Source organism: Galeopterus variegatus, unplaced genomic scaffold (genome assembly GCF_000696425.1).
Source record: "Galeopterus variegatus unplaced genomic scaffold, G_variegatus-3.0.2 Scaffold588, whole genome shotgun sequence".
In the NCBI taxonomy this organism is placed as follows: Eukaryota; Metazoa; Chordata; class Mammalia; order Dermoptera; family Cynocephalidae; genus Galeopterus; species Galeopterus variegatus.
Genome location: NW_007726699.1, coordinates 235,297 through 261,908, shown reverse-complemented (window position 1 = coordinate 261,908; position 26,612 = coordinate 235,297). Strand labels below are relative to the sequence as shown.

Below are 26,612 nucleotides of genomic sequence, written 5' to 3'. Positions count from 1 at the left end.
AACCCACTATTGAAAGATTAAAGTCTGAGTTTCTTAGGGCTCTCGGTGTTAAGTCTCCTGCCCAGGCTGAACTGTTCCACATTTAGTCTCCACCACCTCCTTCAGAAGCCTCACCTAATTACCCTGCCTCAATGCTCCCCTGATGTCCTCTCCTATCCCTAACCCTGCCCTCACCACACTGTTTTCTAATATTGTGTGTGCTTGTCCCCTCCACTAGACCATGAGATGACTGAGGACAGGGATTGTGGCTTACCCACCTCTGTTGGCCTGGCCTGCCCCAATGGAACTCATAAATGTATGCGAAATGAATGAGAAAGAGGAGAGAGGAAAAAAAAAGGAAGAGGCTCTTGTTCTGCTCTTCAGTCCCAAGGAGAAAGGGTTAGAATGCGCTTCACTAAGGAAGAAAGCCAGAAGGAGGGGAACTGTTGATGGTCCCATTCCAGGAATCAAAGCAGGGAGCCCTGGTCTTCTTATCAGCTTTCTGTTACCATCACTACAGGGAGCCCCGGGACGGTGTCCCTTGCACCTTTGCAAGCTTGACAAGGCTCAGCGACGTGGCAGTTTCCCATAGTAATGAATAGTCAAGCCATTAGCATGAAAGAGCCTGTAGGCCTATGTTTAGGACAGCCAGAGAGGCAGAGCTAGGAGTAACTTCACAGCAGTGTTTGAAAGAGGAATTCCCTAAGCAGGGCACTGGATGACGGAATCTTCAAAAACAGGAGGCAAGAAGGCTAGGAAGAAAAGAATAGCTCAGAGAGTTGGTCTGAACCTGTGAAGAGGCTGGTAAGTCTTAAAACAGGGTCTTGAAGACCTTGCACAGGGAGCTGGTTTACCAGATGCCAGAGAGTTTGGGCCTGTGGTCAAACCTGGAAAAAATGTTTTGAGACCTGGCAGTGGCTAAGGGAATTAGCTGTGCCTTGGAAGAAAAGGCACAGTGGGAACAACTCTTCAGAAAAATACTCCCAAAATCAGAGCCTCTAAGTTTCAGTTTACATGCTAATTCTGATCAGTTGGTAGGGGCTTTCAGAATTGCTAAATTGAGAGGAAATCTAAAGCCATCATCAGACTTGGTTTAAAAAAAAAAAAATTCTGTGATTGATTAATCACATCTGCCATGGGTACAGGTAGGGAGAAATAGGAAAGGACCTGGAAATCAAAAGGGAAGATAAAAGGGTGGCTCCTAAAAGGTACTGCTGAATAACTTCAATATGAGAGGCTGTGTACGTTAGTGGAACTATCATGGGCTTTGTCACTGGACAGAGCTGACTTTGAATCCCAGTTCTGCTCCATTTATTACCTGAGTAATCTTGGGCAATTTACAAAACCCCTTCTGTAAAATGGGATTGTTCCGCAAATTAAATAAAATAACATATAATTTAAAGGTAACACTTACTTAGCAATTTCTACGTGCCAGGCATTGTTCTAAGATCCTTACAAATATTAATTGATTTGGTTATCACAACAACCCTATAAGGTTATTATCCCCAGTATACTGACTAGGAAACTGAGAGTCAGAGAAGTTCAGAGACCTGCCATGAGTCACACAGCACAGCCAGGATTTACACCCAGGTGGTCTGGCCCTGAGTTCACATTCTTAACCACCTTAATACCTACCAGAGTCCACCACTTTCTACTGCTATGATTGCTGTCACCACGTGTCAAGCAACTAACATAAGCTCTATGATTTAACTTGATAAGACTTGTATCCTTGGGTATTCACCAGGGAGGTATGAAGTATGATGTCCATAAAAGGAACCACAATGGAAACAAGTATGTCCAGAATAGGATAGCCCAGAGTGCGCTCCAAGAAATGCTAATTAATGTTTTGTGATAAAATTGTTCCAGAGTCAACTGTTTGGGAGCCATAGCATTAAACAACCTTAAGCAGATTTCTCTACTGAAGACTTCTCAAGATCTTTAAAACGCTGTTATGCCTTGAGATCTCTGAGAGCATGATATAGTTCACAGAGCATATTTTCCCCTTGAAACTTTGTTCTTCAGAACATTCTTTGGAAAATGCTGAATAAAAGGAGCACTTAGAATCATGTTCCTTAGGAACTAGATATGAAAACTATGAGGGCTCTCACTTAATGAACATATCTTTCTCTCAGCAAGGAAAGAGGAAGAGCAAAGAAGAAATAAAGAGAGTTAGAGTGGAAACGGAGAGGTGATTGAAGGGAGGAGGGAAGAAAGCAGGGTTCTGCTGAGACATATGTGAAGATATGAGCAACATGTGGATGACTCGACTGTCAGAGGGAACACTAAGTCAAAAGCAGCATGTTGCCAAATGCAGGATGTGTGGTCACTTTTGTCACTACCACTGCCATCATCAGCATCACCAGAGAAGCTAACCTTCCCTCACACCTCACTACTTTGCAGACTGTGTATTATGCTCTTCATTGATATTATCTCATTTAATTCCCACTTTACAGATGAGGAAATAGAAGCACATGCAAGTTAAATAATTCACCCAGAGTCAAACTTATAAAGCGTATAAGAGGCAGCACGTAGATTCAACCCTGCGAGTCTCACCGCACAGCCCCTGCTCTCACTGCCGCATTGCACAGCTCTACTTCTAACTGCATTACAGAGGGGACTAGAATTCCATTATGTAATACAAAAAGGATATCATACAGAAATGCAACACCAAAACACTTGGAAGAGAAGGAAAAGACAAAAACCAACCAACCCACCTGCATCACTTTGGATATTTGGCTGCACGGAGTCAAACTAACTAAAGTACTGATTTTTTCCACAACACATTCAGATGTTTAGATACCATCGTATTTTCTTTCCGCCTCTTTTTTACTCCTGTGTTCACCATCCCTTCTTATGTCTTAAATTACATGTCAAGCTTATCCAATGTATCACACTTGCTCATAAAGTAAACAGGACATTTTTTGAATGTTAAAAAGCATTTTTAACCCGAACACTGTGACTACTGTATTTACAATAAGCCTCACTTAGATTTCCACAACTTCCAGTTCTTTTATTGGGAATGGAGGCCCTCAGAACAACTTCCTAAGACAGATTCCAAAAACATGAATCACAACTCAATCAAATCATTTGTGGCTCAGAAACATATCTGCATTAAATGTTAGCATTTATCCATGTTTTATCTGACTGTTGATTTTTATGCCTGAAATCTGATGCAAATAGTAAATCATACTATTTTGGGGGTTGAGGGGGAATAAACCCAGGTCTGGAAAAGCAGTCCAGGATGTGAAAAACTTGCACATCGAGTATCCTTGATTTGCTGCTATGGCAAAAAAATGTTCCGTTGGAATGCTACAAACACAGACTGGGAGGCTTCTGAAGGCAGAGTTTGTGCAAGACAGCCTGACACCTCTGATTTACTTTCTTGAATCTGTAGCAAAATAAAGGACTGCTGCGGACAGGCCAGGGTAAGATGGAAAGACTGCACACTGCTTGTAAATGTCTCTATTTACCTGGTGAATCGTGAGGGTAGGGCTTTGGGCTCCTCCGTCCAGAAGAGCTGCAGGGCAGAGCATTCAATTCGTGGCTGACTCTGAGCTGCTGCCCTTCATGCTGCTTCGGCTGCTTCTAAGATCCCATTGGAAAGCCCAGCGGGTTGGAGAGCCCCAAGGCCAACATTACGTTTCCAAGAGACTATTCCTCCCCCACCCACACCCCCTTTGCTTGCGTTGACTTTGGAGCAGCTTGAGTTTCCTCCACCCCTGCGCGAAGCAGCCGGGAATCCAGTTGTTGCGTTGGCAGAGTGAGGCAGGCGGGCGCTGAAACCACTTCCAGATGTGCTCGGCTGGCCAGCTCAGATCGGCCAGACTTCCTCTCACAGCCTCGTCCAGCAGTCTGCGTGCACATCGTTTCAAAAACAAGGCTGCTCTGGAGGAAGAGAGTCAAAGAGAAGAGCAAATGCTTGGAGGATGAATTTCTACCACATGTTGGGTCTAAAGTAAACTTTGAAAGCAGAGAAATGAAAGATAACATTCATACTGATTTTGAGAATCTTCATAGCCACTAGCTTCTCCTGAAATCTCCTGGTCATCAAAATGCTGCTGTCCCCAAATCGAAACCCAGATAACAACTGTGGTCTCATTCTACCAAGACAATGATAATGACAAAAGTTTCAAGATGGAGTGTTTTGTGACCAAACACGGAGACGAATCAGGCAAAGAACTGACATCAACAGCAAACTGTGCTGTTCTGTATTTTTGCCATTAATTCTCAGAAACCCAAGAAGTGGTGCCAGCATTTTGCCTGAGGTCATGGAATTTATTTCTGCAATGGCCCTTCTCCCTAGGTCCTTTAAGGAAATAAGAATCCCTTGCTTACTGCCTCTTTCCAACACGGTGTCTTCCAGCAGAAATATAATACAAGCCACACTGCAATTTTAAATTTTCTAGCGGCTGCATTAAGAAAAGTACCAAGAGGTAAAACTTATTTTTTAGTGATATATTTTATTTTACCCAATATATACAAAATATTATTATTTCAACACACAATTAATATAAAACATTCTTTTTTTAAAAAACTAAGTCTTTGAAATCTGGTGTGTTTTATACTTGCAGCGCATCTCAATTCCAATGCTAAATTTCATCAGAAACACTTGATATGTATTTAGATTTCATAAAATTTATAGTTGAAAAACTAGATTTATATACTCAGATTGTTCCAAATGTACTTAAAAGTTTTCTAGTAACTGAATTGAGTATCCGTTTTTCAACTTAATAAAAATTAAGTAAAATTTTAAATTCAGTTCCTCATTTTGCTAGTCACAATTTAAGTACTCAATAGCCAATGTGGCTAGTGGCTACTGTATTGAACAATGCTGTTCTAAAGCATTTAGTGGGGGTTTTTTCAGACTTGAACTTGGAGAGTGAGAGTATCCTGAATATCTTCCATTTGTGTAGAACTTTGAAGGCTGCCAAAGCACCTTCCCATCTTCTATTTCATTTTGTTCTCACAACATTTCCGTTAGGTAAGTTGAGCAGCTGTTATTTGCCCCAATTTGCAGTCAAGTAAATTGAGGTTTTGCAAGTTGAAGTCCAACTTCCCAAAGCAAGTTAGTAATGACGCCAGGACTGAAATTCCTATTCAGTACTTCTCAACTGTTTCCTTCTCCTGAGGCATGTCAAATGCTACAATGTTTTTGCTGCAACAGTAGGGTTAAACTGCACTCACAGTCTTCAGTTGGTCACCCTTCATAATCGAGCTGCCATTTGTGTTAGAATTATTGACTGCCCTGACAGCATTCCCTTATACACTCCCATCCTAAAGCCCTCACACAATCCAGCAAGCATGTCCTTTTTCTTTGGAGCAGGCTTGACATGATGCTATTCCTCTTCTCTCTGGGCAAGCTGTAGCCTATTTTAAACTATAACTCCACTCAATGCTTTAGCTAACAGACAAGTTGTAAGGTATTTATTTATTTGTATAAACCCTATCACTATTTTATTATAAAAAAATTAATATAACTGCACACACAAAAAATTACACCAAAAATTGTGGAAAAATAAACATAAAATTATAATTTTTATACAGGTGTTATGGAAATACAAGTAATTTTCATTTCATTTTATTTCATTTAAGAACAATGTATTTCATGTTTCTGTCCAATGGGATCTATTATCAGATTGAACTCATTCTGAAAATCACTCTTCTCACCAAAAGCCAGAAAAATACCATTCTTCTCTGAAATGGGAAAAGCAAGTTTTTGGGTTTTTTAAAATTTTTATTGAATCAAAATCGATTATACATATTTTTGGGGTTGAACATTGAGATATGTTGATCAAATCAATATTACTAGCAAATATATTGTTACAAATCGCACTTATTCTTTATGCCCCTTGTCCAATCTCTCCCCATCCTCTGCCCCCCTCCCACCACTGATAACCCTAGATTTCTTCTCTCCTTCTGAAAGAGTAACGGTTACTCTGTTGATTTGTTGCCTAATGATATATCCAATGCTGAGAGGTATGTTCAGGTCCCCCAATATTATCTTAGAGCAGATGCTTCCTCTGTCACTCTGGAATGGGCTTTGTGGAGACATCCTCTTCTTTTCTTTGGTCTCTGCTGGTGACTCTCCTTGTTTCAATGCACTCCAGTGGCTGGAAGACCATCTGTGTGGTGGTTGTGGTGGTTGTGGTGTGTAGTCGCTTTTGCAGTAGCTGTGGTTACTGTAGTGGCTGTGGTGGGCCACCCACATGGAGGTGAGGTTTTCCGCATGCTCCTTGGCACTGGTGCTGTGCCTGGTTGTGGGAAGGGGGTCTGGTCCCCAGCTCCATACCTCAGGTCCTTGGGCAGGCCTTGAGGCGTTGGCAGCGTGCCTAGGCTGGAACTAATTTTTTGTCCTTTGCTTACTTCTAAAATGGGGTAACTTCCTGTGGGGACCAGTACTTGAGCTGTGTGATTTAGCTAAATTGCTGCTTTGCTGCTGATTCCCTACGGAATGCTTTTTGTGCAGCTCAGGTTTTAATGGTTGACTTTATAGGTACTTCTGGCTTTCCAGAGACCCGGTGCGCCTAGGTTGTATAGAAACTCTGATCTGAGTCTTTTTATCAAACTGCACCCCATGCAATTCTGTATTCCTGGCCAGTTTCCTCTGAGTGGTCCTTCACTGATTGTGGTGCTGGTCAGCTGTCCTTGCTGTGCCTCAGTGTTCCCCTGTTGGGCCCAACTCCCCTATTGCCCATACTCCACACACTTCCCATGGGAAGGGCCATGTGCAGGTCCATGGTGATGACTCACCAGCTCTTTTTCTTCAGTTATTGTGGCCTCTCACTCCTATGTGGCTCCACAGGAATCCTATTAGAGGTCTTGCTGGCCTGGGGGCCACCAAGGCCACCTTCTCCCCTGCTGCCTCCAAGCAACTTCATCTGAAGGGCACAGGTGCGGCTTTTGCCGGCTCCTGCTCCATGCACTGAGCAGCTCCAGCCTTAACATGGCTGTGGCACAAAATGGTCAGAGCGGTTTTTTCTTTCTTTCATGTGGCTTCTCTCGCCTTCATGCACTCCATAGGTCTCTCCTCCTCTTCCCCTGAGCTCTAGTGGCCCCAGCTTGGCTGTTGTTGCCTTTTTATAGTTGTAAATTGGTTGATTTGTGGGAGAGAGTAACACCGGGGACTGTCTATTCTGCCATTTTTACTGGAAGCCCAGGTATTTATCTTTGGTTGTGGCAAAGATACATTTTATGTATTGATCACCTCTGGGAAGTCAGCACAGGGTACTATGCTTCAAGTACTCCTGCTCCAGTGCTTACTGCACACACCTAAGCAAAAGTAAGATCAACATTTCCTAGCTCAGAGTTTGCCACTGCCCTTCCAGAATTATGTGCTGTCAGGTGCAGCAGGACAGTCCCTCAGACATGTCCCAAGATGTCATGGTGGACAGCATCCTGAGCCAATGCCTGCCCAGTCCAGTTTTCTCCAAAGATCATGTCATCTTCTCCTTTGCATCTCTCATCCACCTAACAGAATGCCTGATTCAGTGTAAGAGCTGTTGAATAAGTGGGTTCATAGAGGATGACAACCAAAGCCCCCAAGACGGAGACACAAAATTGAGATAATAATTACATTGTTTTCACAGACCCTGCCTGCTCTTTATATTAACTTTGACATGGACCCGAATCTTTGTACACTTTGTACACCTTCTCCATGACCCCTACTGTCTCTGACTCCAGCTTCTTTCTCCTTTACTCCTGCATGCCATGCTCTAAGGGCACAAGAGACTTGTTATCTATGATCTAGATTTGCACGTTGCATGCACAGATTCTTCCCTGGAAAGACATGAGAAAAGAATGAGAAACAGGATATAAGTGACACTCTAACAATCCAGTGGCTACCAGCATGGGCTCTGGAGGTAGACAGACCTAGTTTCAGCTGTTATGTAACAAGTTACTGTAGGTCTTGGGCCGGCCTGGTGGCGCACTCAGGTAGAGTGTGGCGCTTGGGAGTGCGGCGGCGCTCCCGCCGAGGGTTCGGATCCCATATAGAGACCGGTCCACTCACTGGTTGAGCGCGGTGTGGGCGCGACACCGAGGGTTGCGATCCCGTTGCCGGTCACGAAAAAAGACAAAAAGGAAAAAAAAAAAAAGTTACTGTAGTTCTCACCTTCGGTTTCCTTATCTATTAAGTGGGAAAACCTTTTGTGAGGATTAAAAGACATCATACATTGTAAAGTACTCAGTAAGGCCTCGACAAATGAAAGTTGTTGTTTAACAATAATAATATTTAATTGATTTGATTTCATAATATTTAATTGAATATTTAATTTTAAATTTAAATATTTGAATATTTAACTGACAAAGATTGGATATATTCAAGGTGTACAATATGATGATTTCATATACATGTACATGGTGTAATGATTACCACAATCAAATTAATTAACATGTTCATCACCAGCCATGATGTATGTTAAATCTGCAGAACTCATTCATCTTATAACTGAAAGTTTGTACCCTTTGACCAACATCTACCCATGTCCCCCACCCCCTAGGCCCTGGCAACTACCATTTTATTTTCTGCTCCTATAGGTTTGACTTTTTCAGATTTCATACATAAGTAAGATCATATAGTATTTGTCTTTCTGTGTCTGGCTTATTTCACTTAGCATTATGTCTTCCAGGTTCACCCATGTTGTTGCAAATGACAGGACTCCCTTCTTTTCTGTGGCTGAATAATATTCCATTGAATACAGTGTATGTACATGATTTCTTTATCCATTCATCTATGGACACTTAGGTTGTTTCCATAGCTTGGCTATTATGAATAATACTGCAACAAACACGGGGATGCAGTCTCTCTGAGATATTGATTTCATTCCCTTTGGATATATGCCCAGAAGTGGGATTGCTGTATCATAGGGTAGTTCTATTTTTAATTTTTTGAGGAATTTTCATACTGTTTCCATAATAATTGTGCCAATTTTATTATTGTTGAATAAGGAAGCTCCAAGGTATGAACTAGGGAAAGAGTTGTAACAGTGAATTATTTGCAACATTTTTTTTTTAAGTCCAAATGTGTTAAAAAGGTGTTGGAAATACTGCTCTTGGCCTACTTAGTAACTTTTCTCTGCTTCCTTCCTTCTAATAGAAACACTATTTTATGGGGCCGGCCCGGTGGCGCACTGGTACAGTGCTCTGCTTGGGAGCGCGGCACCGCTCCCGCCGAGGGTTCAGATCTCACATACAGACCGGTTCCCGCTCACTGGCTGAGCGAGGTGCGGGTGCAACACTGAGGGCTGCGATCCCGTTGCCAGTCCCGGTCCGGTGCGGGCGCGGCGCTGAGGGTTGCGATCCATTGCCGGACACGAAAAAAGACAAAAAAAAAAAAAAAGAAACACTATTTTATTTGGGGCAGAAATGTACCTAGTTAAAAGTACAGCAGTCCTCCCTTCTCCTTGGGGGATACATTCCAAGACCTCCAGTGGATGCCTGAAACTGTGGATAGTACCAAATCCTATATATAACTATGGTTTTTCCTATATAAAGTTTAATTTTTTTTTTTTTTAAAGATGACCGGTAAGGGGATCTTAACCCTTGACTTGGTGTTGTCAGCACCACGCTCACCCAGTGAGCAAACCGGCCATCTTGGTGTTGTCAGCACCACGCTCACCCAGTGAGCAAACCGGCCATCTTGGTGTTGTCAGCACCACGCTCACCCAGTGAGCAAACCGGCCATCTTGGTGTTGTCAGCACCACGCTCACCCAGTGAGCAAACCGGCCATCTTGGTGTTGTCAGCACCACGCTCACCCAGTGAGCAAACCGGCCATCTTGGTGTTGTCAGCACCACGCTCACCCAGTGAGCAAACCGGCCATCTTGGTGTTGTCAGCACCACGCTCACCCAGTGAGCAAACCGGCCATCTTGGTGTTGTCAGCACCACGCTCACCCAGTGAGCAAACCGGCCATCTTGGTGTTGTCAGCACCACGCTCACCCAGTGAGCAAACCGGCCATCTTGGTGTTGTCAGCACCACGCTCACCCAGTGAGCAAACCGGCCATCTTGGTGTTGTCAGCACCACGCTCACCCAGTGAGCAAACCGGCCATCTTGGTGTTGTCAGCACCACGCTCACCCAGTGAGCAAACCGGCCATCTTGGTGTTGTCAGCACCACGCTCACCCAGTGAGCAAACCGGCCATCCATATATGGGATCCGAACCCGTGGCCTTGGTGTTTATCAGCACTGCACTCTCCCGAGTGAGCCACAGGCCAGCCCTATAAAGTTCAATTTATAAATTAGGCACAGGAAGAGACTAATAGCAATAACTACTAATAAAATAGAACAATTATAAAAACATACTGTAATAAAAATTATGTGAATATCTTACTGTACTATATTCACCTATTTTGGAGCTACAGTTGACCGCAGGTAACTGAAACTGCAGAAAGGGAACTGCAGATAAGGGCGACTACAGTACTCACCTCCTTAGATGTCCTGCAACTAGAGTGGCATGTGAGCAGAAGTCTGCTATCTGGGATATTTTAGAAAGCTATTGTTTTCCTGGCAAAGAGCTGTTTGGTGTCCTTTGTCATTTCTTCCTGTCTGAAATCCAACCTTGCTGCCTGGAGGTGGAGTAGCTGCCTTGAAGCCCTGGGGATAGAAGGTCACATTGTCCTGTTGCATGTGGCCACATGACTGTATAGAGACTCCAGAGTTGAATCAGCCACAGATTTGGCAGGACAGAGATGGCTCACTCCAGAAGACACTATTTCAAAAGGTGTAGTCAGTGTTAGGAAAACATGATTAAGAGATGGCACCTTGGGGTTAGCAATAGCAGGGAGCCATTACCACTGCTAGCCCTGAAGGGCAAGGGGGGAGAGATTTATGGAGAGGGCTGCCCAATGAGAGCAGCTCTTCTGTTGGGATACAGCCCACCTGTGATGGTCTACACAAATGGGACCAGGAGGCTAATTATCCCAACTTGACAATCTCCTATTGGTGGTGCCTCTCCCTGGCCAAAATCAACTGGAAGTCAAAGGCAAGGGAGCTCAAGTGATATAATCCATTTAGGTCAGCCTCTCAGGACACTGAGCAGGTTGAAGAAGAGTGGAGAGTAGATGTGTACAAGCAAATGGAAAATATCCTTGCATAATGTGAATAGGGCCCCCCAGCATTGTGTCATTCAGCAGTCTGGCACATGCTGAATGTGACACAGAGCAAGAACACAGGAGGAGCCTGAGTCCCTGCTGGCCTTGAGGTTCACCATAGCAGCCGTAAACTAACTACTCATGGTACATCTTGTTATGTGAGGAAACTAAATCCCTATGTGGTTAAGTCACTTTGGTGAGGTTTAGTTATACACCTGAGTGCAACCCTATGTGATACACTTAAATTTCACATGCATTTTAAATATGTGGTATCATTTGTCAACAGCATGGGTATCTGAGTCATTATTATTTCATGTTTATCCTTATAACAGTTGAAAGTCAAATGTTCATCATTTCTTTTTGCCAACTGCACCTGCCTTGGCTGACTGTATTGCTTTTAGATAAGGTTGCAGATATAATCTATTAAGGCTGATAAAGGAGGCTGGAAGGAAAGGAAGAAGCATTCTGTTATAGCAGATAAATCACTGCAGTGGATCAGGCTGACAAGCCTCTTTATTGCCTTTGTCGTCCATGGCTGGGCTCCCAGATCACACACATCGGCAGGAATTACAACAGCAACCTCAATTCCCTCTCCTCTTCTTGGTGGGGTTCAGTTGTGGGCTCTTCTCTGCTATCCCCTGAGCTGCAGCAATTGTTCCTGCACCTAAGTCTCTGCACCTGGCTTCTCTCTCTCTCATATGCTCTAACTGATTTTCTTCCTTGGCTCTTGTGCCCAGTTCCCTGTTCTGGTAACTGGGTTAGTTTCTACCCGGCTTACAGCCCTGCCTTGCTCTTGCCAGCTGACCTCTCCATGCCTTGGCCACAGCTCTGGCAAAGATCCATGGCTGGAGCCCTGCAATATGTGAACAGACCTCTCACACGCCATCTGTTTCCCTCATCTCAGGAACAGTGCCAGCCCAGGCTCTCTGTTTTGAGTTCTGCCCACCTGCTAGCACTCCTCAAAACCTCTTCTCAGACTTCTGCCAATAATCCCTTGGCCTGAGCCCTCAATTGAGATTAAGGTATCCCTTGGACATTGCAGTTTATACTCTTGGCTGAAAACACAGCGCTGTCTGCCACCTCTAGCACCAGTCCCTTGCTCTAGGGCTGACTCCTCAGTGGCCTGTAGCTCTGGAGAAAAAGTAGACATAATAGTAACACAATGAAAATGATGATGATGATGATGATTGATAGAAATAAAACATTTACTACTTACTAAATGGTAACTCCATGCCAGGCACTGCATAAGTACAGCATAATCCTTGCTTTGCATGGCACCAGCATAAATTTCAATTACCACTGTTTAGATAAATAACATCAGTTCCCCAACAACACAGTTCAAATTTCAGTTAGCACAGTATAATAACTGTGAACAGTTGCATAAATACAATCTTTGCTGCTAGGTTTTCAGTCCACAAAATTACTACGCAAATAGCAGACGCACACCATGATAAGGGACCAAGCACATCACTTCACAGTCCATCGATGATTAATCACTGGACATCTGCTGTTCAGTTTATGCACAGACAGCAAAGCATGTAGTTGTGTTGCCTCCTTATCTCCAAGTGACATTTACAAAATGGATTATAGAACTTGCTAATAAAAAGAAAAGTGAAACAAAGAAACAAGAAGTGATGATGATGGAAGTATGTTTAAATCAAAGGTCAATGGAGTTATAGAAGAAATGGGTCGCCATGGGAATGTTGACACTTCCACTGTTCAAGTCCAGGTGGGCAGCCAGAAGAACTTAGCAAAGGTGAGGAAATGAGCATAAATGAGGAAAGAGGTTGTGGCGAAAAGGATGAAGATGTTCCAGAGGAAGTAACATGTGTAAGAAATTTACCTTAAAGGAACTCTCAAAGATATTGCATGACATTGAAAGCACAAAGAATAAGATATGGGAAGTTGACCCAAACTTAGAAAGGATTGTGATAATTTGCCTCAGCATAGAAAAGATGCTCATAGTAAGTTATATGACAAGAAGGCAAGCAATGTCCAACCTACTCACAATAAGCTTTATACAAAGAAATAAAACACATTAATTCTCAATATTTCCAATGTTTTATAGTATAATAAATAAATATTAAGTTTACTAATATTTTCATTTTCCTATGCATTTCTAACTAATGATATTTTGACAAAAGTTTATAAATATCACAAAATCATTGTAATTTTTCCCATTGATAATGAAGATCAGTTTACAGGGTTTTAGCTTGCATGATCATTTTTATAAATCTGCATTATCATGCAAAATGAAGACTGCCTTAAGTTTACATGTATTAACTCATTTAATCTTCAAAATATCTCTAAGAAATAGACACTGTAATTAAATGCATTTTATAGACAAAGAATCTGAGGTTCAAAGAGGATAAATAATTTGACTAAGGCCACACAGCTGGTAAATGGTCAAACCTACTGGATCCTAAAGCCAATGATCTGAACCCCTGTGCTATATAGTGAGTTCAGGTATATGACTCTGATGGGTCAGAAAGGAGAGAAGGTAGTGAGAGATAAAGGTACCTTCCCCAACATATACTTCAAAAGACTAGACTAGCACTGTCCAAGGGAGCTTTCTGCTTTCTATAATACAGCAGTCCCCCCTTATCCACAGAGGATATGTTCTAAGACCCCCAGTGGATGTCTGAAATTGTGGATAGCACCAAACCCTATATATACCATGTTTTTCTGATCTGATAACAGAGCCAGTTACTAAGTGACAAATGGGTGGGTAGCTGTACAGTGTGGATATGCTTGGCATCCAGGGCAGGATGGTGTGGGATAGTGTGAGATTTCATCACACTACTTAGAACAGCAAGCAATTTAAAACTTATGAATTATTTCTGGAATTTCCCATTTAATATTTTCAGACTGCTGTTGACTGCAGGTAAGTATAACCATGGAAAGTGAAACCATAGATAAGGGAGGACTACTGTATATATATAGAATATATATTTATATAATCTATAATCTGTAATATAGAATATATATATTCAACCATAGTATACATGTAAATACACAGTGTATTTCAGAATTCTCCTTTTCTTGATCCTCTAGGGTCTTGATCCATCAAGTTTCAACTCTTCCTGAGGCAGGCCTGGTTGATTATTTCAACCAACTGTCATTTCCAACCTTCTCCCTGACTGCCTGTCATTATTGAGGCTGGGGTAAAGAAGAAAACCTCAAACAAATCGACAACCACTTCCCCAGACTACTATACCCACCTTCCTTGCAAGATGACCCCTAGTGTCTGCTCTGGTCTTCTTTCTCAGTCACAGAATCTTGACTATTAGCAGAGTACATGGCCACTCTAAATAAAAACTACATTTTCTCAAACCTTCTCCAACTTGCTGTGGGCTGTGACTAAATATTGACTTACAAGATGTAAGCAGAAGTAATGTGTATAATTCCAGAATGTGTTCTGTAGGAGGACACATTCCTTTCCCTTATTCTTTTCTGCTGGCTGGAATGTAGATGTGATAGCTAGAGCTGGAGCATCCATCTTGAACCATGTGGTGGATGGAGCCTAAGTTCCCGAGAACTTAGCGAAGGAGAGCTGTCATGCTAGCTTTGGACTGCAACCTCCAAAATTCATTTACATGGAAAACATGTAAACATAAACTTTTAAAGCTACTAGTATTTTGGTATTTCTGTCACTACAGTTAACATAATCTTAATATACCAAACGATCCAGTTCTGACCAATGAAACTTAAGGGCAAGTATGTTGGGTGGCTTCTGGGCAAGATGCTATTCCTCCTTGTGAGAGGAGAGTTCTATCTCCCCATCCTGGCCATCCTCCTGCTTCCTGCTTTTGAGCATGGCTGTGTGAGAACACAATGTCCAGAGCTGCAACAGCCTTCTTATGACCATAAAAGATAGGTCAAGAGAAATTCAGAGCCATTAACCCAGAACTGTGACACCAATGAGCTGCTGAACTAACCCTGGACATACCTCACTCTGATTTCTTGTGCAACTCAATTAAGAACTTTACCATTTAGCCCCTAGGGGTTGGGTATTCTGCTACTTGTGGAAGAAAGCATTTCCAGATGATACACTCTCTATTGCTCCTCTACTCTTTCCTTTTCAACTGGATCCTTCTTCTGGGCCTACCATCATGCTCAAGCCTTACCACCCAAAATAATAACAACATACACCATATCCATCTTTCTCCTCCAGACACTATTCTTCTTTTCCTTTCATGGCCAAGTCTCTGTAAAGGGTAGACTATACATGTTATCTGCATTTTCTTGCTTGTTATTCATTCTTTGATCCTCTCTGGCATCCCCACCCTCCCACTCCACCATGTAGTAATCTAGGCCACTAATAACCTCCTAATTTGCAAATCCAACAGATGCTTCTTCATCCTCTTCTTACTTAAACTGTCTATGGCTTTCGGCTTTGATAACCACTTCCACCCCTGTGAAACCCCCTGCACCTGTGGCTTCTTCGACAACACCCTCACCCAGTTCCCTTTTGACCTCTCTGACTACTAATTCTCCATTTCCTTCATGACTGCCTCCCCAGTCTCTACCTCTTACATGTTGGCTTCTTCAGGGCACTATTCGCTCTCCCTGTTCTCTTCCCTTTCTCCTCTCTCCTCCTAGGTGGTTGCTTCCATTCCTGTAATTTCAAAATTGAAGGTAGCTTTCTTGAGAATTAGGGACCTATTTTAGACTCTTCACTTAAAGAAATGAGTCAAAGCTGCTCTGGTAAAGTATCTTTACCATTGGATTAAGCACTTTGTCATAGATTGAATTGTGTCCCCACAAAAGTTTTATTTTTTATTTGAAGGTCAATATTAGGTTTGCAACCTTTAATTTTTCCCTTAATCTTTTGCTATAAGGGCATTAGAAAAAACTACCATTTAAGCACTAAACTCTCAGAACAAGTATAATCATTTAGATACTTGGAGTTTTATGAAAAACCAACTTTTCCAGTTTTGTTTCAGATCCGTAAAAACTTTATAACAGAAACATTTAAGCGTTCAGGTTATGCATGTGACAAAGAAAAATATTAATACATAAACATTCATGGCCTCTTTTCTTTGTTCCCAGACATCTTCCCCTCCCTTTCCAAATTCGCTTTGGACATATTATGAAATCAGGGTGACAATCAGCTAGAGGGAGAATTTAAGAATCAGAAGCTGGGATGAATAGTGAGAATTCCTTTTTAAAAAGGTAGAGAATGGGCCGGCCCGGTGGCGCACTGGATAGTGTGCCGCTTGGGAAGCGCGGCGGCGCTCCCGTCGGAGGGTTCGGATCCCACATACAGACCGGTTTCTGCTCACTGGCTGAGCGAGGCGCGGGAGCAACACCGAGGGTTGCGATTCCGTTGCCGGTCCCCGGTCCGGTACGGGGGCAACACTGAGGGTTGCGATCCATTGCCGGACACGAAAAAAAAAAAAAAAAAAAAAAAAAAAAAAAAAAAAAAAGGTAGAGAATTATCTCTCAAAAGAAAGCTTAGGTGGATGAGAAGGTAGAGAAGCGTGCTTAGGTTTGAGGGAGTTGAGGGGAGGGTGAGCTAGGTATATGAGAGGAATTGAAAATGATAAGAGATGAGGGAAGACACTTTAGGAAGTTTGCTGTACATTGTGTGTATCCCCCTTTTAGTACGTTCTTCGGAATCTGAGGTAGAGATTTAAATTGCTTTCAATTGTCCTCCCCGCCCCCCGCTGGATTTGTATCTCTTTTATTTCATTTTTTTCAAGATAAATTGTATTATGAATATTCAAGGTATACAACATGATGTTATGGGACACATGCAGATAGCAAAAAGGTTACAATAGTGAACAAATTAACATATCCACCATCTTACAATAGTTCCCCATTTTTGTGTGTGTGTGTGTGTACTAAAATGTACTCATTTACCATGAATCCCATATATAGCACAATTTTATTACCTAACGGACTTGTATCTCTTTGCGTGTGATTCTGCGTAGGACCAAATCACAAGGCAGCTGGGCCTTATCAAGGCTTGCTTATGACTGCTATCGGAGGCCGTGTGTACAATGGTTAGGGCTGGGGACCCTGGGCTCAGAAGCCCTGTGTTTGAACCCTGCCCCCAATCCTTTTCCTAATCCTTCCTCTGAGGGTCCATGAGAGAATTACTTTCCTGCTCTATGCCTCATATCCCCATCCATGAAAGGGAGATAACCCGGACTGCTGGAAGGATTACATAAGTTAATGTCTGTAAGTTACTTTGCGCGGTGCCTGGCTATAGAAGGCCTCCCTCAGTTCTTAGCTAGTAAAACCCCCCCAGAAATCTACACGTAATCTTTCACCTGCTTAAGCCAAACAAACCCAGAACACCTGTCGTGGCTCACCGTTCCTAAACGTCTTGGCAGGGCAGCCCCGAGCCCCGACCTCGATTTGTCTCTGCGGGCTTTGCTGCGACCTTCTCTCCCGCGGTGCTGGCCCGGCCGGTGCGCAGCGCCGGCTCAGCGCTCGCTCGCGGCCCAGGCTCCCCGCCGCATTCTCGGGCATCCTCTCGCAGACAGACCTTCCCGGTCCCCTCCCTGCGCTCTCTCCACTTTGGACCGCTCTACTCGAGCTTTTCTCACGTTGTGTGTTGTAACCGTTTCAAGAGTCTGACTCGCCCGCACATCGTAGATGCTCAATTAAAGTGGACGGAAAGGAAAACGCGGTAGCTTCTCCCGAAAATACCAAAAGGGAGGCTCCGGCTGGGGAGAGAAAACTCAGTCGGTAGCAAATGTCCTTCCACCCTGGGACGCGTTGCCACGGGTGCCGGCCGGCCACGTCGCCGGGGGCGGGGGCGGGGCGCCCCTGTCTGGACCTCCCCTCCCCCGCCCTCCCCTCTCCTCCCCGCAGGCTTCCAGCCGGCCCCCGGCGCCTGCGGTCACGTGACACCCCCCTTGGGCGCACAGCTGGAGGCGGGTCCCCGCCCTCTCCCGGGAGTTGGGGCGCTGGGGCGGGCGCGGTGCATTGTGGGCTGAGGGGCGGGGGTTGGGAAGATGGCGGCTCCCAGCCTCCTCAACTGGAGGCGGGTTTCCTCCTTCACGGGGCCGGTCCCCCGCGCCCGGCACGGACACCGGGCAGTGGCCATCCGGGAGCTGATGATCATCTTTGGCGGGGGCAACGAGGGCATCGCGGACGAGCTGCACGTCTACAATACCGGTAGGCGCGGCGGCGGCGGCTCCTCGGCCCCGCCTGCGGGAGCCGCGGAGGGGGAGGGGAGGCGAGGCGGCGGCCGCGGCCCTGACAGCTGTCACCGCCCGGTCACTGCTTCTACGGGCGGGCGGGCGACGGGGAGCGTGGCTCGGCCGAGCAGCCCGGGTCTCGCAGCGTCCCGGACGGCAGTTCCGTTTCCCCGGCGCCCGCGGGCGGAACGGATCCGAGCGGGGCACTCCGGCCCTCAGGCAGCTCCTCAGGTCCTAGCCCCGCTGGCAGATGGAGGCGAGAGAGACGATTTCCACCCGTCCGGGCCTCTCCCCGAAGTCTCGCCCACTCCGGGGTCCCGAGATCCCTCCCCTGTCAAAAATCAAAACCAGCACCAAACCAGAGCTCCTCCAGGCTTTCCCGTCTTTGCCCGCCTTCCTTCGGAGGAAGAGAATCTGTGGGTGAGGAGGGAGAACGAGAGGCCCTCTGGTCCTTTCACCCCACACACAGCCCGGTATCCGGCAGGTAGCGGTCAAGATGTCCCCCACTGGAGCTCTCTAACCCAGCGAGGAAGTGGTTCGTAGGTGAGATCGGCCTTGTCTGCACAGTTGGTGTGCTGTGTGCCGACGCTCAGCCGAGCGGCGCCCTTCTGCACCGGTCCTGGGAAAGGGGACTGTGTGTCACAGCTTGAGCACCACTCCAAAGCACAAGGGCCCCTGGTCAGGGAGGCCCTGTCTGACTGATCTCCGTGGAACAGAAAGGAGGTTGGAATTTCATTTTTCCCACTTGTAAATCCTCCAGCTTTCATGAGAAATCTCTTTCCTTGGTGTAAGGCTGATTACTGAATTTGGGGTCTACTTCATGACCAGTAACTTTTCTGTGACCAAACAACTTAGTAGTCATTTTAAGGTTAACAAAACAGTGGACTCAGGTTAAAAAAAAAAAAAAAAAAAAAAATTTCACCTTCTTCTCCTCCCGGTCCCCCAGTATATAAAGTTACAAAGTTATTTGACAATTTGGTAGTGTAAAAACCCTGGCTTTGGAACAAATTAGACATAGTTTGAATCTTGCTCTCTGCTGGTTGCCCAGGCTCAGTGCTAAAGTTACCAAATCTTTTTAAGTCTTAGATTTTTCACTTGTAGAATGGAGATGATACTCATCCAGCAGGGTGTTTGTAAGAATTTCATGGTATAGATCAGAGTTTTTCAAGAGCAGCACTATTGACATTTTGGGTTCGGTAATTTTTTGGGGGGGGGGGGGGGCTGCCCTGCACATATTGTAAGAGGTTTGGCATCATTTTTTGCTTCTACCCACTAAATGCCAGTAGCACCTCACCCCGTCCAGTTGTGACTACTAAAACTGTCTCCAAACGTTGCCAAATGTCCCATGAGGGGCAAAATCATCCCTAGTTGGGAACCACTGACATAGATGATACATATAAAGTAAATACAGTATGTGATAACCACTGTTTGTTATAATTGGTTTTAATTTTATTTTGGCAACTAGTTACAAATCAGTGGTTCCTACCAGCTGTTAGAGGAGACATCCCTCCAGGCTGTGCTGCCCATGGATTTGTCTGTGATGGTACCAGAATATTAGTATTTGGGGGAATGGTTGAATATGGAAGATACAGCAATGAGTTATATGAATTACAAGTAAGTCTGTTTAAATTTTATTATTTTAATCTGAAGCTTTAATAGTGATATTGCTCATAATTCTCCAAAGGATTGCAAAATATTTAATTAACACATAAAATAGTATAAGCTCCACATTTTATAGCTTCAAAGAAAATGTTTTTATTTCACTTAAAAGCCAAAGCTTCTAATGTGAGTCTTTTTCAAGATACCCAGAGCAACATTTGTAACATCAAGATATCTGTTACTTAGCATCATTTATAAGTTATATTTGTATGTTTAGGTTTTTGTATTTTAGTGAAATAGTTCTTCAACTTTAGCCTGTAACAGGAGCACCTGGAGGACATGTGAAAACACAAATTGCTGGGTCCTGCCCCAGGAGTTTGAGTCAGTAATGTCTGTAGTGGGGCCTGAGCATTTGCATTTTTATCACATTCCCAGCTAATGATGCTGATTCCCAGACCATACTTTGAAATCCACTGCCTCAGTGTTATAGAAACTGTTATCCTCACACTAATAATTACTTTTTTTTTACCCTGGCAATACATACAAAAAAGGGGTAAGAGTTTCATATAACATTTCTAGATTTGACTCTCATTAAACAGGACTCATACCCCTAGTTGGCTTTTCTTCCTGATCTTTACATATGTCCCCAAGGCTGTCATCTTGAGGGTATCTGCTAATTGGCAGATGTGTGTTAATACCTTTTTATAAATGACTCATTTTGAAAATAATTTCAGATAAAGAAAACACCCATGGCCAGGGAACAAGTTTTGGAGTTTGGTTTTTTAAATGAGCTTTATGTTTATGTAAAGATTAAAGTATTTAGTATTCATGGATTACCTAATTTCCGAAAGTATAAGAATACATAAATTACATTTAATCTTAAAGCTATATATAACACAATTTTTCATTTGGAAAATACTTTAGAACTGTTAGTGTTTGTTATAATGAGCTTAGTTAGCCTTTTTGGAAATCTGTGAATGTAGAAAACTAACCTGAATTTCTGTTGGAACATATATTTTAATTACAGAAGTTAGCTGCATACTTGTCATCTGCCCCAAAAGTGGTTTATTGGAGCCTTCTGATGGGATTTGGATTAAAATGTATTGGTATGATGTTGCATTATTGACAATATAGGAATGCCTTCTTCATTTTGTTTGAGTGTGTTTTTGCTTTTTTTAGGCAAGTCGTTGGTTATGGAAAAAAGTGAAACCCCACCCCCCTTCTTCTGGTTTACCTCCTTGTCCTAGGCTTGGACATAGCTTCTCTTTATATGGTAACAAATGCTATTTGTTTGGTGGCCTGGCAAATGAAAGTGAAGATTCAAACAATAATGTTCCCAGGTATGCTGACTCTTTTTCAGACCCAATAATTATTTTATAATTTAGATTAGGAACGTTTGATTTCTTCCATCTTTATTATCAAAAGGGATGAAGCTTAGCCCTTTGCATTTAAACCTAACAGTGAACAAATTTGTATGTATTCGGGTTTTCTTTACTTCTCGGAGTATATCTGTTTTCAGAACTATGTCTTTTCTAGTCAGAAATCATCTTATTAAATTAGTGTTAGTATAACTGCTTGTAGCAATATAATCATATATATTGAACCAGAATGCTTTTTAGCTAGGTCATAAATGATAATGAAAAGTCACAGATGGTTATTTTAAAATTAGGTTCCTCTGGGAATTTGATGACAAAAGTCTGACTATAAAATGAAAGCCATCATTTCCACATTTCATACAAGAAGCTTTTAGAGTGGTTCACACTAGCAGATACTTTCTGAATCAATTCTTTCCAAACAGATTTAATCCACTGCCTCTTTTTTTTTTTGACACAGTGTTTTGATCACATTGCATTATAGTCCAAGAGGCAGTTTTCTGATTCAGGGCTTATCATGTGTGTCCTTTAGAGCAAGTAATCTAAGCCTCTTTCCTTCACTGTAAAATGGGAGTGACTAAATACCTATACTTATCCTATAGTTTCATTTTGATGGCTAAATAAGATCATGGCTATAGTTTTTTTTTTTTAAAGAGGACCGGTAAGGGGATCTTAACCCTTGACTTCGTGTTGTCAGCACCATGCTCTCCCAAGTGAGCTAACCGGCCATCCCTATATAGGGATCCAAGCCCTTGGCCTTGGTGTTATCAGCACCACACTCTCCCAAGTGAGCCATGGGCTGGCTCTACGGCTATAATTTTTAAAGCACTTTCAAGTTGCCATAATGTGCTGTATAGCAGTTGTTATCATCATCGTAATGGCTTTATACCTACATTAGATTGATGGTAGTGTCTTAGCTATTTTTTTCTTCAAACTTTAAAAAATAACAGATGTACTAAAACATCATGGGAAATTTGGAAAGTGGAGAAAAAGAAAAAAAATGATCCCATCACAGTAATCCAGATACTTTTACTTTTAGCACATCTTTTTTCATTTTTCCATTAAACAGGCATTTAAATTAGTACTTATAAAAATTCAGGAAATGAGAAAGTACTCACAACATCACCTTCCGTAACACAGGCAAATACATATAATTTAATTTGATGTGTATCTTTTGGAACCTTTTCATGTAATACATTGTATTAGTCAGCTTTCATTAGAATATTATTTATAACGGGGCAAGCTTCTCAGAATTATACTGCTTGAGGGGGCAAGGAGATACATGGGATGCTTTTTAAAGACTCTAACCAAAGCTAACATGTTCATTTCTGATTACATTTCACTGGTGAAAGCAAGTCATATGGACAGGGCCAGAGTCAGTGGTCTAGGGGTATATACTCTGTTTCCTGGGAGAGATGAGTTGGGAATATTACCTGTTCCTCCACACAGACATATTTATTTTCTTTTATATGGGAGGTCTCTCTTTTTTTTCTTTGCAAATTTGAATGTTTGCTTGTTTGTTTGGTTTTTGTTTTTGTTTTGTTTGTGGCTTTCCCCCCTTAACAATATATCTTCCTATGGTAGTAGATATAGATTGACCTTATTCTTTTTAAATGCTGAAAAGTAGTCTGAGTTATGTAAATTATTTAACCATTCCTCTACTGATAGACATTTAAATATTTCCTTTTTTTTCTGCTATTACAATCTTTGCACATGTGTGAATATTTTTGTAGGATCAACACTTCTAAGCGGTATCAGGGAGATCAAAGGATGTTTTAAAAGTTTGTTAAATGCTCCTGAAACAATTTCCAAAGTGACAGAACTAATTTATGCTCCCAATGACAATGTATGAGTGCCTGCACTCTTGGCAGTACTAAATTATTTCACTCTTAATTTTTGCCAAACTAATCGATGAAATACATATTGTGGATTTATTTTAATTTTTTTAACAGAGAATGAGCTTGATAACTATGCTTATTGAACATTTGCAGTTCCCTTGCTGAAACTGTTCATATATTTGTTCATTTTTCTTTTTTAAAAAATTGAAGTATACATCATATAAGATAAAATTCATCCATTTCATATGTACAATTCAGTGATTTCTAGTAAATTTACATTGGTGTGCAACCATCACCACAATCCAGTTTTAAACATTTCCATCACTCCAAAAAGAAAGTTTTTGTTCATTTATAGTCAGTCCACATTTTCATCCTGATACCCCTAATCTACTTTGTCTCTATAGTTTAGCCTTTTCTGGACATTTCATATAAATGTGATCTTCTGCGTCTGGCTTCCTTCACTTAGCATAATGTTTTTGAAGTTCATCCATATTGTAGCATGTATCAGATATTTCTGCCTTTTTATTGCAGAATAGTAGTACTCCATTACATTTTTTTATCCATTCATCAGTTGAACATTTGGATTGTTTCCAGTTTTTAGCTTTTATGAATAATGCTGCTATGAACATTTGCATACAAATCTTTGTATTAGACACGTTTTCATTTCTCTTGGTTAGCTAGATAACAGTGGAATTGTTCGGTCACATGGTAAATTTATTTTTAAACTTCTTAAGAACTACCAAACTGTTTTCCAAAGTGATTGTACCATTTTACGTTCCCACAGCACTATATGAGGGTTCTAATTTCTCCACATCCTGGGTAATACTTGTTATTGTCTCTCTTTTCGATTGTAGTTCTCCTAGTGGGTGTAAAGTGGTATCTCATTGTGGTTTTAATTTGTGTTTCTCTATTGACTAATGATATTGAGCATCTCTTCATGTGCTTTTTAGTGAAATTTCTATTCAAATATTTTGTCCATTTTGTAATTATTTTTTATTATTGAGTTGTAACAGTCCTTTATTCTGGATACATTTTGGTTTTTGTTTTATTTTGTTTTTTAATCTGTAATGTGATTTGCAAATTTTTTCAGTTTGTGGCTTGTCTTTTCATTTTCTTAATGTCATTTTCTGAAGTATAAAAGTTTTTAAGTTTTATAATTTTAAATTATCAATTTTTTTATGAATCATTCTTTTAGTGTCATATTTAAGAACTCTTTGCCTAACTCAAGATTATGAAGATTTGTTCCTATGTTTTCTTCTAAAAGTTTTATAGTTTTAGCTCTTACATTCATATCTATGGTTCATTTTGAGTTAATTTTTGCGTATAGGGTGAAGTGAGTATCTAAATTCATCTTTTTACCTGTGGATATCCAGATGTCCCAATACCAAAAGACTATCCTTTCCTCATTGAATTGTGTTGGCATCTTTGTTGAAAAATCAATTGACCATAAATGTGAAGGTTTATGTCTGAACTCTCAATTCTATTTAATTGATCTATATATCTACCTTTATGCCAATACAACACTGTCTTGATTACTATAGCTTTATAGTAAGTTATGTAGTAAGAAATTGGAAGTTGTAAGTTCTCATATTTCATTGTTATTTTTCAACAGTGTTTTGGCTATTCTGGGTTCTTTGCATTTCTGTCTAGATTTTAGGATCGGCTTGCCAATTTCTGCAAAAAGACCTCCTGGGATTTTGATAGGGATTTTGTTGAATATATGTCAATTTGGGGAGAATTACCATCCTAATAATATTGAGTCCATCCAGTCCAGGAATATGGAATGTCTCTGCATTTATTTAGACCTTTTAAAATTTCTCTTAGCAATATTCTGTAGTTTTCAGTGTATAAGTTTGCTCTTTCTTATTTTGTTAAATTTATTCCTAAATTTTTAATTCCTTTTGATGACGTTGTGAGTGGGTTTGGTTTCTAAATTTCACTTTTGGATTGTTCATTGCTGGTATATAGAAATACGATTGGTTGTTTACATTTTTCTTGTATCCTGTGACCTTGCTGATTCATATACTATTTCTAATCATATTTTTATGGATTTCAATTTTTCTTATTACTTGATCCTTAGGAGTTCTGTATGTATTTTCTTTCATATGCTCCAAATATTTTTTTCCAAGTCATCTCTTTGTGTTTTTCTTTTAAGGGTTTTCATTTCTGTTTTATCAAGTTTGATAATATTTTCTCTTATGGCTTTCTGGTTTTTGTATCTTGCTTAGAAAGACTCTTCCAAAATTATAAAAAATGAGTTTTCTGTATTTTCTACTAGTACACTCAGTTTTGTTTTTTATATTTAGAACATTAATATATTTGGAATATACTTTTGTGACTAGTGTGAGGCTTTTTACTTCTTTTCCTAATAAATTTCCAATTCATCCAACAGCATTTATTAAATAAGCCATTTTTTTTCCCTATTGACTTGAAATTCCATCTCGTCATATCTTAATTCTTCCGTAAACGGGTCTTTTTCTAGGCTTTCTAGACTAGGTATTGCAAACCAATCTCTATGGGCCAAATTTGGCCTCCTGCCTATTTTTGTTAATAAAGTTTTATTGGAATACAGCTATACCCATTCATTTTGTATGGTGTCTGGCTGTTTCTATGTTAAAGCAGCAGAGCTGAGTAGTTGTGACAGACTTTATGCTCTGCAGAGTCTAAAATATTTACTATATGGCCCTTTACGGAAAGAGTTTGTAGACTCCTCTAAACTCTATTCTGTTTCATTAATACATTTACCTTTCTATCATTAATTGTGGCATTTGCTGTGTCAGGTATGTGCCTTTAATCAGATCAAGGAAATTTTCTTGAATTTCTAGTTCGCCAGTTTTTTTCCCTCTATTTTTAATCAACAATGGATGTTGAGATAGCTTAAATTTATTTCAGGTATGGAGATGAGCTTAATGTTTTTTCTCCTTTAACCCATGAATTTTGTGAATTATATTATTAGATTCTGAAATATGAGCTACTTCTCCATGAATATTCATAACCAATAAAAAAATCAATAAAATAAAAAAGAAATAGAAAACAATGAATTATGAGCTCCCTTTTTATTCTTAGTTAAACCCCAGTTTATTGTTACAGAATTCTTTTTACATTTTGCCGAATTTACATTGCTGACATTTTTTTTTAATATTATTTGTATTCATTAGTGATTTGGCCTAAAATATCCTGATTTGAATATCGGGATAATGTTATCCCTGGGGACATAATCAGGGCTATATTCTGAGTCTATGCGAAACTCTCCATCTTTTATTATGCTTAAATAAAATAGTTCCTGGAATATTTAATAGAAACTTCCCATAATTTTCTGGGATTGGCGTATGTTAGGAATGATCTTTGATTGCCGTTTCAATTTCTTTTACATTACTGATCTATTTACGTTTTCTAACTTCGTAACTTTTCATAGTTTGTTTTCCTTGAAAATTCACCCATTTATCTAGATTTTAAAATTTATTGATAAAAGTTATAACACTTCTCTCTATATCTTTGTTTGTATCTGCTGTTATATGTCTTTTCTCATTCCTAAGTATTTGTGTTGTTTTCCTTTTTTCTTTCTTTTTTCTTTTTTTT

At 41.2% G+C, this 26,612-nt stretch overlaps 2 protein-coding genes across 4 annotated transcripts in view; one reads left to right on the top strand and one right to left on the bottom strand.

The window, feature by feature from the left end:
- GLT8D2 (glycosyltransferase 8 domain containing 2) overlaps nucleotides 1–17,759 on the bottom strand; it is a 50,019-nt gene extending 32,260 nt beyond the window's left edge. The window contains exons 1-2 of one of the 3 annotated variants that reach the window (XM_008570273.1): nucleotides 17,390–17,759; nucleotides 3,450–3,864 (exon numbers count right to left, since the gene is read on the bottom strand). The gene's annotated coding sequence lies outside the window, so the exon portion shown is untranslated. The remainder of the gene's footprint in view (nucleotides 1–3,449; nucleotides 3,865–17,389) is intronic. The other 2 variants (XM_008570276.1, XM_008570274.1) reach the window with 2 other exon arrangements.
- Nucleotides 17,760–18,037: 278 nt separating this feature from the next.
- The window catches only part of HCFC2 (host cell factor C2), a 35,570-nt gene continuing 26,995 nt past the window's right edge, over nucleotides 18,038–26,612 (top strand). Inside the window, exons 1-3 of the mRNA XM_008570272.1 lie at nucleotides 18,038–18,200; nucleotides 19,689–19,837; nucleotides 21,002–21,162. Of these exons, the coding sequence (XP_008568494.1) occupies nucleotides 18,038–18,200; nucleotides 19,689–19,837; nucleotides 21,002–21,162 (473 nt within the window). The remainder of the gene's footprint in view (nucleotides 18,201–19,688; nucleotides 19,838–21,001; nucleotides 21,163–26,612) is intronic.